The sequence below is a fragment of the Nelumbo nucifera genome, chromosome 3 (genome assembly GCF_055504915.1).
Source record: "Nelumbo nucifera cultivar China Antique chromosome 3, China Antique-T2T, whole genome shotgun sequence".
Lineage (NCBI taxonomy): Eukaryota > Viridiplantae > Streptophyta > Magnoliopsida > Proteales > Nelumbonaceae > Nelumbo > Nelumbo nucifera.
The window spans coordinates 59888399-59902079 of record NC_142651.1 but is presented as its reverse complement, the minus strand read 5'-3'; the positions used below and the strand labels follow the sequence as shown (position 1 = coordinate 59902079).

At 39.8% G+C, this 13681-nt stretch overlaps 1 protein-coding gene across 2 annotated transcripts in view; it reads right to left on the bottom strand.

Moving 5' to 3' along the window:
• The window catches only part of LOC148801251 (glutathione reductase, cytosolic-like), a 72154-nt gene that overhangs the window by 25854 nt on the left and 32619 nt on the right, over nt 1-13681 (bottom strand). For both annotated transcript variants that reach the window (XM_088900214.1, XM_088900215.1), the window contains exons 12-13: nt 7439-7546; nt 7248-7312 (exon numbers count right to left, since the gene is read on the bottom strand). In XM_088900214.1, the coding sequence (XP_088756340.1) occupies nt 7248-7312; nt 7439-7546 (173 nt within the window). The remainder of the gene's footprint in view (nt 1-7247; nt 7313-7438; nt 7547-13681) is intronic.

The window sequence follows — 13681 nt, the reverse complement described above, 5'->3', positions numbered from 1 at the left end:
CTCTCTTTGATGGAAACCAAAGCTGCCGGCAGCCGATTTCAATCGTTGAAATTTGTTTTTGCAAAATATATTTATATAAAGATATACATATATATTACGGTTTCAAAATGTTTGCAAAAGGTTTTAATTCCCAGGATCCACGTGAGTAGAGAGTGCAACACTGTTCTTTGCAGCCGAGGGAGAGGTCCTCTCTTGTCGAGCAGTGTTTGATCATTATGGGTTGAGAGGTTAAGTGTAAGACCATTGAGGGCTAATCTTGCATCTGCCCACAGTCCCTGGGTTTTTTTAAGGTGGCTTGGCCCAGGGACCACTTAGTGTAAGTGTTGAGCCCATTAAGAGCCCATGGTGATGAACTCTGGGGTTCATTGCCCATAACAGTGAATTCGGCTAGGCCTTGTAACAGAGGCTAGGCTGAACCCATGTGGCTGATGTGTAGATCAATGTTTGGGTCCCATGCCATACAAGGAAACCCAACTGGGCAGCAGTTTGGAAGGTTAGTGAGCACATACACTTAATGGGCCTAAAGCCCAATTCGAACTGGTCTAATTTGATTAGTTAAAGAAGGGGGCGGATCTAGGATTTGGATTAACAGATAGGATAGGGAGTTATCCCTATCCACTCAGAGAGTCCAGATCCAATTACAGATTTGGATTTGGAAACTCCTAATAAGATTAGGAGGGGTTGATCTAATCTACAGATAAGATAAGGGCTTATCCTTATCTCTTAAAGAGAAGTCCTAATCCAAATACAGATTTGGATTAGGAAACTCCTAATGAGATTAGGAGCTCTCTTTAAGGCTATAAAAAGAGGAGGAGGGCGAACCTCCAATCCTCTCATCACAACAGATCTCAGATCACAGAAAGAGAGAAGACAGCTACAGTAAAACTGTGCCATCTTCTGCTCTTGCGCCCTCCTCCTGCTGCCGCTATTGCCAGTTCGATCTCCACTGTAGGAGCGATCAAGAAGAGTTCTTGATATCAGTTTTTGGAGAAGAACTGATATGAAGTTGTGCTCACATAGCCTCCATCGAATTCTTGCTGAAGGATTCGGTTCTTGGGAAGAACCACCTGCTGATTCTGCTCCTCCCTACACTGTGTCATCTTCAATGGGAGCAGTCTTTGGAGCTTTCCTTAGGTGTGAACACCTTCGTTGGGAGTTACTGCTAATTCGTCTCAGGTATATCCCTCTCCTACCTTTTGGTTTCAGATCTGGTTCGGTTCTTGGTTCAAGATTGATTCTTGAAAATGCATATTTTCTAAAACAGGGAATGTGATTCCCAGATGGGAGAGAAAGAAATTTTGAAATTTCGCCCTACCTTCCTGCAAGGTTCGGCCATCCATATGATGGATCTCTCATCCCTTCAGTGGTATCAGAACCATGGTTCAAATCTTGAACCGAAATAGATCAGATCTAAACCTATGCAAATGGGTAAAAGGCGTTCTACCCGATTTTCGCAGATTGTGGTTTTTCTGGGAAATTGTTTCCTAGATCAAGGGCGAATGATCTGAAATTAATTCTTTATAAATTTGAAATATATTTAGAATTGTTCTTTATAATTTTCTTGATTTATGGGTTGTTCGTACAAAGGAGATCGAACTCTTTATTGGCGCAGGATATTTGCAGATTTTTACTTTCTGGTCTGTAATTAACTTTTCTTTTAATTTTTAGAATGAATGTATAGGAATTCGATCTGATGTAATATTAGTAGAAAATTAGGGTTTTCTATTTATTTTATTTCAAGATCGAAGTTGGATGCACAGGAGGAGATTTCGCGGATAAGAAAATCGCTATCTGCAATTTGTAGTTTATGAAACTGCAAACTGTGATCTAACATCTGTTTTGCAGGTTGGGAGATGTGCGAACAGCCCTGTTATCGTTTTCTTGAATTAATTCTTGAATTAAAAATCAAACCCTAGACCCATTCGAACCAGATTGGACCAAATCTGTGGTTCGACGGGGGCTGTTCTCAGCCCTAATTTCCCACTTTTGGGTCAAGGGATTGATGTTTAATTGTGAGACTTAATTCGACCCACACCTGTAAGGCCCAATTTTAAAATGTTAAAACTGCTTAAGCCCACTAACTGCAGAAAAACTATATGGGCCGAACTGCTTAATGCTATTCAGCCCATATACCTAGATAATATTAATCAGTAATATTATGGATTAAATTGGGCTTTAATAATGGGCTTCACAGATATTAATTGATTGGATCAATTCTATCCTTGCATGTGATGTATGGATGTGTGATGTGCAACGTTCATGGGCCATACGTACTTGGCCCATGCTGATACAACAGTGGCTCTTGCACACACCATGGCTGAATGCACATCATTGCCATGGTGTCCTTAAAGATCATTGGATGATCTCCCTTTGTGGTAGGCCCCACACCTCCCTGAAGAGGATCTGTGCAGAACCCTAGCCGCTTAGGGCCCATCGAAATCTGGCTTTATGAAAGTCAATGGGAGCCACTTTGGTTTGACCTAAATTAAACTAGGGCGTAATAACTTTGTTCCCTCCTGAAATATGAGTGCATGTGATAGGGAGATTCATATGATGAACTCTCTAAAGGCCTTTCATCATTAGCATGAAGATGGCTCCTTAAGTAATGAGGAAACGCACCATAAAATTGGGCTATCCATTTGCTGCTAGATCTGTTGAAATGTTTCATAAGATGATAGGGGCGGCATAGACCGATGTGGGAGGGGCCTATCCTAAAATGGAACTCTCTCACGGTACCTTGGCGTTCACGAATATGATGGGTGAGCACTCACTGGACAGAAAGGTTAAACCTAAAATGGCAATGAACCTAGTCTGACAAAGGCCAAAGGGAAAGCTCATTTGATGAGTGGATATGATCCTTCACAAAAAAGTGGTGGGGTTATACAGCTGAAACAGTTGGCTCCATGCACCCTATGTAATTTCCCACATTTCTACAGACAATTCGTTGTCTCCGTCACTAAGATAGGAGGGAAATCTCGAAGATGAACAAATGGAAATGGAACATAGATTAAAATCCATATCTATGTAGATAACATGAATCAAATTAGGTTGTGGACTAATGTTTGCTTTTTATCAGAAATGACAAACGGACAATTTGCAAAGCTGTTGGATGACAACAAACTGAAAGGACCAAACTATGTTGACTGGTACCGTAACCTTATGCTGATCCTAACTTCTGAAAAGTTGGACAAGGTGGCTAAAAACCCTACCCTGAAGCGTCCGGGAGATAGGGCTTCTGTGGCCCGTAGGAGGGACTACCAAGAGTGGGAAGAGAAAAATTCCCTGGCCCGGTGCTATATCATTGCCTCCCTGGACAATCCGATACAGAGGCAGTTCGATCAGATCGAGCTGGCCAAGGACATATTGGACAGTCTAAAGACAATGTACGAAGAGCAGAACCGTTCTACTCAGCAAAAGGTCTTGAAACAGTTCATGACCGTGCAAATGTCCAAGGGCCAACAGGTTCATGACCATTGTCTTTGGATGATGGGCTATATCAATGAACTTAAGGCTCTTGGATCCGGGCTGGACCATGTCACTAAGGTAGACGCCATACTAAATTCTTTGCCTCCTTCCTTCAATCTGTTCATCAGGAATTACAACATGAACAAGCTAAATGTCAACATTCAGAAACTCAGCAATATGTTGCAGAGGGCCGAAGAACTGATTAAGAAGGATGAGCCTCTTGCTATGCTTGTTGAAGCTAGCAAGTCGGGCAAGAAAAAGAGGAAGGCAAAGAAGAAGCCCCAGAAGAAAGCCGCCAAGCCCAAGAAGCAAAAGAAGGACAGAGCATCAGATGCTTGTCACTTCTGCAAACAGACCGGCCACTGGAAGAGGAACTGTCCTCAGTACATGGAATCCAAGAAAGGTAATTTCGAATCCTGTGTCATAAAAACCAATTTGTTGGTAACTTCTGCTTCCTAGAGTATTGACTCTGGGACATCAACTCATGCGTGTAACTCACTGTAGGGGTTCAGGATAAGCAGAAGATTGAGTGACGGAGAAGTAACTCTTTACTTGGGGACTTCTGCAAGTATTGCAGCTATGGCTATAGGAACCGTAGAGTTATTTTTCAGAGAAGAATCAATTGTACTGAAAGATCTTTATGTACAAAATTTGAGAAGAAATTTGATTTCTCTTGACAGTATGGCCGGCCAAAAATAAGGGGAAGAGAAGAGAAGAGAAGAGGAGAAGAAGAGAAGAGAAGAGAGAGAAGAAGGAAGGGTTTTGCAATGTAACAGTACTGGCGGTGCTAGCCTTTATTTTAATATATATAGGGCGGTAGAAATAACAAGGGAAAAGACCCTTGTGCCCCTAAGTACAAGAACAGACATAACAGAAAGAAAAAACGAAATAAAAACATTTTAATTAGCCAAACAGACCCTAACATCAGCAACTAAATTATTTTAACACTCCCCCTCAAGTTGGAGCATAGATGTCAATCATGCCCAACTTGTCACACTAATCTTTGTGTCGCACATGATGACCTTTGGTGAAGATATCTGCAAGTTGTTCTTCTGAGCTGACATATGGTGTACACACTTCTCCACTTTCAAGTTTCTCTCTAATAAAATGCTTGTCCACTTCAATGTGTTTCGTCCTATCATGCAGAACTGGATTAGCAGCAATATTGATGGCAGCTTTATTGTCACAATAGAGTGACATAGGATTGCTCACTGTGAAACCCAGTTCACCTAACAGATTTCTTATCCACATGATTTCCACAACTCCATGAGCCATCGCTCTATACTCTGCTTCAGAACTGGATCTAGCCACCACACTTTGTTTTTTGCTTCTCCATGTGACAAGGTTTCCTCCTACAAAGGCACAATACCCACTAGTAGACTTTTGGTCATTGATTGCTCCTGCCCAATCTGCATCAGTATATACTTCAACTTTTAAGTGACTGTGTTTCTGGAACAACAAACCAGCTCCAGGAAACTTCTTGAGAGATCTCAAGATCCTCTCTGCAGCCTCAAAGTGAGTTGTCCTAGGGTTGTGCATGAATTGACTAAGGACACCCACTGCATAGGCAATATCAAGCCTGGTCATAGACAAATACAAAAGTCTCCCCACGAGTCTCAGGAACATCTTTACATCTTTCAAAAAATCTCCGTGACTGTCTCCCAGATGGTGATTAGGTTCAATAGGTGAATCAAATGGTTTTACCCCCAACTTGCTTGTATCTTTTAGTAGATCTAGTACATATTTCCGTTGGGAAATAAAGATGCCCTTGTGAGAGCGGCTAACTTCAATTCCAAGGAAGTATCTTAAGGGGCCTAGATCCTTCACCTCAAATTTAGTGGCTAAGAATTTTTTCAGTCTCCGGATTTCAGCCTCCCAATCTCCTGTGATCACTATGTCATCCACATACACAATAAGAGTTGCAATTTTACCTTCACCTCTTTTCACAAATAGAGTATGATCTGACTGGCATTGTTTGAACCCCATCTGTTGAACTGCTAAATGAAACTTACTAAACCAAGTCCGAGGTGATTGTTTCAACCCATATAGAGATTTCTCATACTGGTCATAGTCCTGTAGTGATGATAATTACTCAGTTGTGAATATCAGAATGTTTCCCCCTAAGCATTGTGATCCGTCCCATAATCCTTTGATAGCAAATAACTCCTCCTATAGATCCTTTCTTTGTAACTCGTTGGTTCATAGGCATTCATCACAATCCACTCAAATCCATTCCACACATCTCAATTTTACTGAAACTGTAAATTGGCCAACCAGTTCCTCCACACATTCATATACATCATAGCGCCATGTTTTTAAAATACCCCCTAAAGCTCCCCAAGAGGCTGCATATGACCAATCAAGATTCCTAAAGGACCAAATACTTGTAATCCATATGGTGTCCACCTCAGTCAGCTTTTTACTTGTAATAAAACTATCTCAGGCCTCTCCTTCCTTAGGACATCTCTTATTGTTCTTTTCCTAGAGCTTCCAAGTTCTTGACATTCCAACTTATAATTTTCATCTTTGGTTTCTCTTATTGCCCAAGCCTTTTCCTCTTTTCCTTCCTTACATCCTCTCCCTTCTAGAGTTCCCATCTATGTCACATCTTAATTTCACACTTTTTTCTCTTCCTTTGTGTGGTTTGATTCTCAACAGTTTTCCTAGAATAACCTTTTGTTTCTTTCTGATTGATCATTTCAACACCCATGCTTCTCACAAATTCATTGAGCTGATCTTCCACAACTTACCCAATTCTATTTTCAGCTTCTGGCCTTGCTTACTCAAGAACTCCCCAAGTTTCCTTTTGAACCTATCCCCTCTTTCCTTCTCCTTGTTACCTAGCTTCCCTACTACTAGATCCCTAAAGGTTTCCAATAACCAAATCCAAAATTTTCTCTCTACTCTCTTAATCTTTTACTTCCATTCAACCCCTTCTATCTCTTCCTTATTATTCCCTTCCCTTTCTTAAGCATTCATGGTTTCCTCTGAGGTTGTGAGGATAGGACTTTCTACAATGACTGCATTAGAGAAAACTGCATACAAATTACAAAAACAAGTGGGGTTTGATATTTCATTGGATCAAGGTGACATTGATGAATAAATCAATGTTTTGCATGTTTCTTGTCATTAACAGTTTGGGTTTGCTATCACCTACCATAGACTCTGCAGGTCTTACCTCCTTGGTTTTTTACTCATCCCTGCGGTCACATCAACCAATTGGTGCAATGCCGCTAATGAAGCTTTCTTCATTTGACACTGAGTGTGGTCAACTATCTATTCTACATACACCCTATATTGCCTGGCGAGGATTCAAAGCTCTTTCTTTAGAATGGCCTTAAGTGATGCAATATAATCAACACCCTTTAGTATTCAAAGCTCCTTTTTGCCAACAGGAAGGAGCTTTGAATCCACCTTGCCAATTCCAGTACTATCGTCTGACTCTTCATCCTCAGATTCATCACAATGTACTCATTCCTTATCATTCCCAAGTTCCCTGATGTCCTTGCTCTCCCGGTGGTATATTGGACAAATGATAGCACTTGAGTAAAGTTCCAATACAAAGTGAAAGGGGTGACCTGGGCTTGGGGGAAGATACAATTCACTGGCCTGTCTATAAAAGTCAAGCTACTAAAAATTTTTCAAATATAAAATAGACATCAAGCTTTTTGAAAGTTAAATCAAAATTAATAACATGGTTTAACTTTATATTGAAAGTAAAAGCATGATAATTATATGCTAATGTGCATATAAATATGTGCTGTAAGAAAGAAATTTGTTACCAGAACACAGCATTAGGTACATTACTGTAATCAGGTTTAGCAGATTGACCACCAAAAACAGTTTTCTGCAGGCAATGCAAAAGAAAACCTTTGGTTAACACAAGGCAAAGTACTCCTTTGCACCAATCAAAGAATAAACAAAGAAATATCATGGTAATAAATCCTCAGTGAAGCCCCAGTTGATCACATACTGAAAAGCTGGTTGCCTCCATTAAGGCAACAGGAGTAAGATTGATCCGGTTAGTAACATCACCAACAGCCCATATGCTAGGGACATTGGTCCTGGAGTACTCATCTACCTGAAAACACAAACTAACATCATTAATAATCTTCCACAATGTCCTGCAATCATATTATAAACTTATCAGCCTTCACACAACACATTTAGTAATTTTAGTCAACATGATTTGTTTCATTTTCATTGAATAGATACAATGCAGTCAATAGTTGGATAAAGTTGATGAGAGACTTAAAACACATTTGGTAATCTTAGTTAATCCTAAATACTCTGTCAGTACTTAGGATTCCAGTGGGGGTTAGTTGAAGACTGGAAATGTTGATGAGAGACTTTTTATGGGAACCAGGGGAGGAGAAGAAGGACCATACAGTAAGTTGGGAAGTGATTTATAGAAGTACGGTGGTTTAGGTCTTGGGAACATTCAAGAGAGGAACATTGTATCTATAGCTGGCCTCACAACCATTTTATAGAATTTCCCTTTTAATCCAAGCATAGTTGTCAAGGCGACTAGGCGAGGAGGCTAGGCAACCATGGGGCACCCAGGCGATGGAATCTGACCTAGACTATTTTATAAGTTTAGCCTTTAGGAACTAGGAAGGGAGTAGGTTTGGCTGTTAAAAATATAAGTGCAGGAAGCCAGAAACTAGGAAGGGAAGAAGAAGAAGAAGAAGAAGGAGGAAGAGGAGGAGGAGGGAGGAGAATAGGGGTGGAGCCCCTGTTTTTCGGAAAAAAAAAAGCTGGAAGGAGGGGTGGAGCCCCTGATTTTTCGAAAAAAAAAAAAAAAAAAACATTGAATCTGGGCTGGAAGAAGAAGAAGAAGAAGGAGGAGGAGGAGGAGGATAGGGGCGGAGCCCCTGTTTTTTCGAAGAAAAAAAGAACTGAAGCTGGGCTGGAAGAGAAGAAGCCCCTGTTTTTTCGAAAAAAAAAAGCACTGAAGCTGGATTTAGGCACCCGCCTATTGACAACTATTAATCCAAGTGGTATTCTCCTATCACATAGGACTCCAGATGCACCCCCTCCATTTTTCCCATCCTACTCTAATTCTATGGGTGACATCTCTCCCTTGTTATGAATTATCAAACCAAGGTATCGGAAAAGGACACATTGAGTTATTCATGCTCTGCAATCCTAAGTATACCCTAATTTGCACTCCTATTATTATTTGTAGAGAGACTGGGCCGAGTGGGCTCTAGTGCTTATTTTCTTGTTATTAGTGCCTTTTATATGTTTGTTTGTTAATGGGCCTTTCTTCATGGGCCTGCTAATCTCTTTTTGTTTTTAAAATTAGATTAATAAAAGAATTAGAGAGATAGGAGAGGAGATCATTGAACTCTCTTCTTCTTCTTTTCTGTTGTCTTCTTCTTTTCTTTTTCATTTATTCTATAATCAGATATTACTTTACAGATTTTTAGTGGACTGAATCACATCTTGGTATCAAAGCACCTCTTCCTTTCTTCTTTTTGTTTTTTCCTTCTTTTCCCATACACCCTTCGATTAGAAGAGTGTATGGAGAGATAAGTTGCTGATTGTTCAGAGAACTTTTATGCCTAGTTGGTAGAGGGTTTGGAAAGTCAGAATCTAGCTATAGATTGCCAAAAAAGTGAGACTGCTAAGAGATAAGTTGCTGATTGTTCAGAGAACTTTTATGCCTAGTTGGTAGAGGGTTTGGAAAGTCAGAGTCTAGCTATAGATTGCCAAAAAAGTGAGACTGCTAACAGATAAATTGCTGATTGTTCAGAGAACTTTTATGCCTAGTTGGTAGAGGGTTCAGAAAGTCAGAATCTAGCTATAGATTGCCAAAAAAGTGAGACTGCTAATTTTTTGCCCAAAATCCTAGCTGACTAGAGAGTTTCCAATTACAGGTCAAAGAGAAAGTATGGGTGTGGCACTCAGGGCTTGGGGGTTCCTTTTGATCTCCAAAAGTGGGTGATTGAAGTCGGAAGAAGTTAGAGAAGCCCTAGTAGGTCCATAAAGACTAGTTTGGGAAGTTGAGTGTAGTGAAACCCTAGATTTGGAACCTTTAAGCATTGGATTGACCTCGGTTAGGTCCATAAAGACTAAAAACCTTGTTTTGGGATTTTCATTTGGTCAATGGAGCAATCTAAAAGTGAGGTGAAGCAAATCCCAGTGTCCAGGGTTGGTTCAGTAAATTTCCTTTTGACTGGAGTGACTAAAATTAAACTGGATGGAACAAATACCTGGCCTGGGCACAATTTATAAGGATTTATGTTTGTAGTAGAGGTAAATTGGGGTATCTCACAAGTAGTAAGGAGAAACCGTCAATTCTATGAAGCCTCACATAAGTCAACAATACTCTAGATGACTTTAGCCAAGGAGATTTGGAACAATGTTACAGAAACTTATTCTCAGAAATTGAATGTTGCAAGAGCCTATAAGTTGAAGAATGATGTGAACATCTGAGACAAGGGGAGAGCAGTATAGTTGTTTACTACTCTATGTTGAAGCCACTATGGGAAGAGATTGATGTAATGGAGACGGTTGTATGGGAGAGCACCAAGAATGCAGGGACATTCAAGAAATTGGTAGAAAGTGTCAAACAACATAAAATAGCTCTAATACCATGTCAACAAACATAAAATAGAATAACAAATCAAGAAGAAAATAAGAAGAGGAAATAGGGAAAACACCAAGGTTTAATGTGATTCGGCTCGGTAGCCTACATCCATGGGAAGAGAGGGAAAAATATCCACTAAGAGAACAAGAGATACACGTCTGACCTCTCTATAGACTCACAACAAAATATCCACTCTCGCTCAACCCTAATCCCACGCATCCAATGGCTTAAATAAACAAAAGGCCAAATTATACAAAAATTTCCAATAGGCCCCTCTTCCTCCCATAAATACATACAAGTCCCCAAAACTTATCAGCATTACAAATATACCCCTGTAACCTCCAAAAACTCAAATGCAATATACCTCTTGACACCCTCCTTCAAATTCAAGGTGGGGAAACTAGCTTGATTTTGCAAAAAGGATGTTGAAGCAACCTCAATGAAAATAGGTGTACTATCGAAGCAACAACCATGAAACTTGAGATGCTGAAGGGGCCTCTTAGAAAACCAAAACTCAAAAAGGCAAAGTAGAGCCAAGTCAACATCTAGTAATCACCAAATTTAAGTTGGTTAACGAAAAGCTAGCACATATCATGCCAAAGAATCAAATTCGGCCATCAAAAGGCCAATCACAACTTCCGAACTGAAGAACCAACCATGTCAAACAACTAGATCATTAGAAATGCCAATTTTACCAAAACAGAGTTGACTAGCAAAAAGCCAACTATACTTAACTCCATAAACCATAGCAAAGATTCAGATTTGATCAACAGAAAGCCAACTAGGAACTCCATAAACCAAATTGATAAATCAAAGTTGGCCAATTGAAAAGCCAACTAGATAAAGTGAATCAAAATCCCATGTCACCAAAGGAGATCAAAACTCCAAGGATTTCTTCAATAATAACTCAGAACTGATGAGCATAATAAAGGGTAATTGCAGAAATATTTCATCAAACATCTTCCATGCAAAACATGTATAAGGTAAACAAACCAGATATTGACCAATGATAATAGATCCATCATTCACCGAAATAGTCCAAATATCAAACCAAGCCACAAACGAGATCATATCAGAACCAATTATAGCAATGGAGAGCCATTATAGAAATTTTCACCATCGAGACATTTTCTCTAACACCAGATAGTCACCTTGAGCTCTAGTATCACACGCTGATATTGATACTCATAAATAAACCAGAGAAGTCACAGAGCTTCTATAATACTTCTTCGAAAAATTAGAGCTCCCGAAGAAAACACCAAACTTGGCTAAATGACCAACAACCAACCTCTTAGACAATAAATCAAACAGCTGATTTGCAACATGGAAACCAGAATTTGCTTGAAGATATGAACTAGTTCAAATGCTAGAGAGCATAACCCACAAGACAAGAAGGGAAAAGATGAAGAAAATAGTCTCAAATAGGCTGAAAACAACAAAGAAATATGTTCATAGTCCAGAAAAGGAAGATTCATAGATGAACCAAACAAAGGAAGGGATCAAAACCCTAGTAAACCAACTCCAATCTTCACCAAATTTCTAGGGCTGTAGGAACAGCCTAGGGAAACACCAGATCTAAATTTTTAGAGCAAATGGATTAGTTATTTGAAAGAAAACCCCAAAAAACTGACATAAGTGGCATCCCAGTCCAGAAAATCCTGATTTCTTGTCTTGATCAAAACAGTCCAAAAAAGGACATGCCAGTCCGAATAGGTTGAGAAATAGACAACTTGATGCTGAATATAAGAGAACAAATCCTGAGATCAAAGCCAAATAGAAAAATCCTCGCGAGAACAGATCTCGCGTGAACAGTAACGTGAATAGTAATTATTAGTCTTCTTTTTTTTTTTGATAAATTAATTATTAGTCTTCTTTGTTCACCAAACTAATTCCCACACTAAACCTTTCCGATACTATGTCAAACAACATAAAATAGCTCTGGTACCATGTCAACAAACATAAAATAGAATAACAAATCAAGAAGAAAATAAGAAGAGGAAATAGAGAAAACACCAAGATTTAACATGGTTCAGCTCGGTAGCCTACACCAATGGAAAGAGAGGGAAAAATATCCACTATGAGAACAAGAGATACATGTCTGACCCCTCTATAGACTCAACAATTTTTTTTTTCATCGGTAGCAAAAAACTTTATTAATGATGTGAAGTTTTGTGAAACTTTAGTTAAAATAGAGGGAGGTAAAATGTCTTAACTCCTCACCAACAAGATACAATGGAAGAAAGTTCAAAGTTAGCCCAAAACAGAGACTCCCTAATCACCCCTTGCTTGTCCAGCCCATCTGCAAATGAGTTAGCAGTCCTCTTCACCCAGTTCTATTGTATCTCAATGTCCCTACACAGCCAATTGAATTTTTCTTTTCATTGTTATAGCTCCACAAACCACTGTCTTCTTCCTTTAGCCAACTAATCACCACCTTCGAGTCACCTTCCAAGACCAAATGTCTGATATTTAGTTCTCTTGCTGTTTGGATTCCTTCAAGAGCTGCAAGGATCTCAGCCCTAAGAGAGTCTCCTTCTCTAATTGGTCTTGAGATCATAGCAGTAATAATCCCTTCCTCATTCTTGAATACTCCCCCAATCCCAGAAGACCCCGGATTCCTTAAGCTACTGCCATCACAATTCCGTTTTATAAATCCAGAGGGAGGAGGGGGCCAAGAGGGGCTAAGAGTCCTCTTACATTGGGCAGAAGTATCTATCTCTTTCCAATTTCTTAACAAGTCCGCCTTAGAAAAATCTGAGAACATCTCCATAGATTTCAGCCAGTGGGCAACCCTTAAAGTATTAGGTCTAATAGGTTTTCCAGGGTTCTTTCCTTGTCTGAAAAAATTCGTGAGTTTTCTTTCTTCCCACAGGGACCATCACATAGTTGCCCTAATGCACCTCCACATAATCTACTCTCTCTTCTTAGGCCATCTTAAAAATGAGAGAGAGAACAGAGTTTGGACACTATCGAGGGGATTCCAAAAACACCCAAAGAGGGAGAAAGCCCACTCCCATACAATTTTAGCAACCTTACAAGTAACCATAAGGTGGTAACCAGTTTCCCCATCAGCTTTACAGAGAGTACACCTATTAGGATGTAAACAAGAATTGGGTCTCTTTTTCTAAAGCAGATCATTTGTGTTAATTCTTTCCAGTAAAATTTCCCAACAAAAACTACCAACCTGAGGAGGAATGGGCTTGCTCCAAATTTCTTTCATCGGAAAGGACAACCCAAGAGGAACAGGAGGCTGAGTTAAGGTCTCAAAAAACGAAGCACAAAAGAAAGTACCTGAGGAGGAAGGAGTCCAAAATCTGGTGTCCTCCTTATTAGGGTCCAAGAAAACAATTTCAAGGATGGCTAACAGAGATAAAATGTGTCCAAGTCTATATCCCTAACTGCCCTTCTCAGACCTAGGTTCCACCCAAAACCAGAAGTGGAGTCTGAAGGACCTAAGAAAGAAGAAATAGGTTCATTTTTCAAGTCTGATAGAGCATACAAAGAGGGAAATTGGTCCTTCAAAGGTGAGTCCCCAATCCAAAGTTGTTCCCAAAATTTTATTTGATTACCAGAGTTAAGACCATACCTAATCCAAGGGGAGAAAACTAGAAGCAGATCATG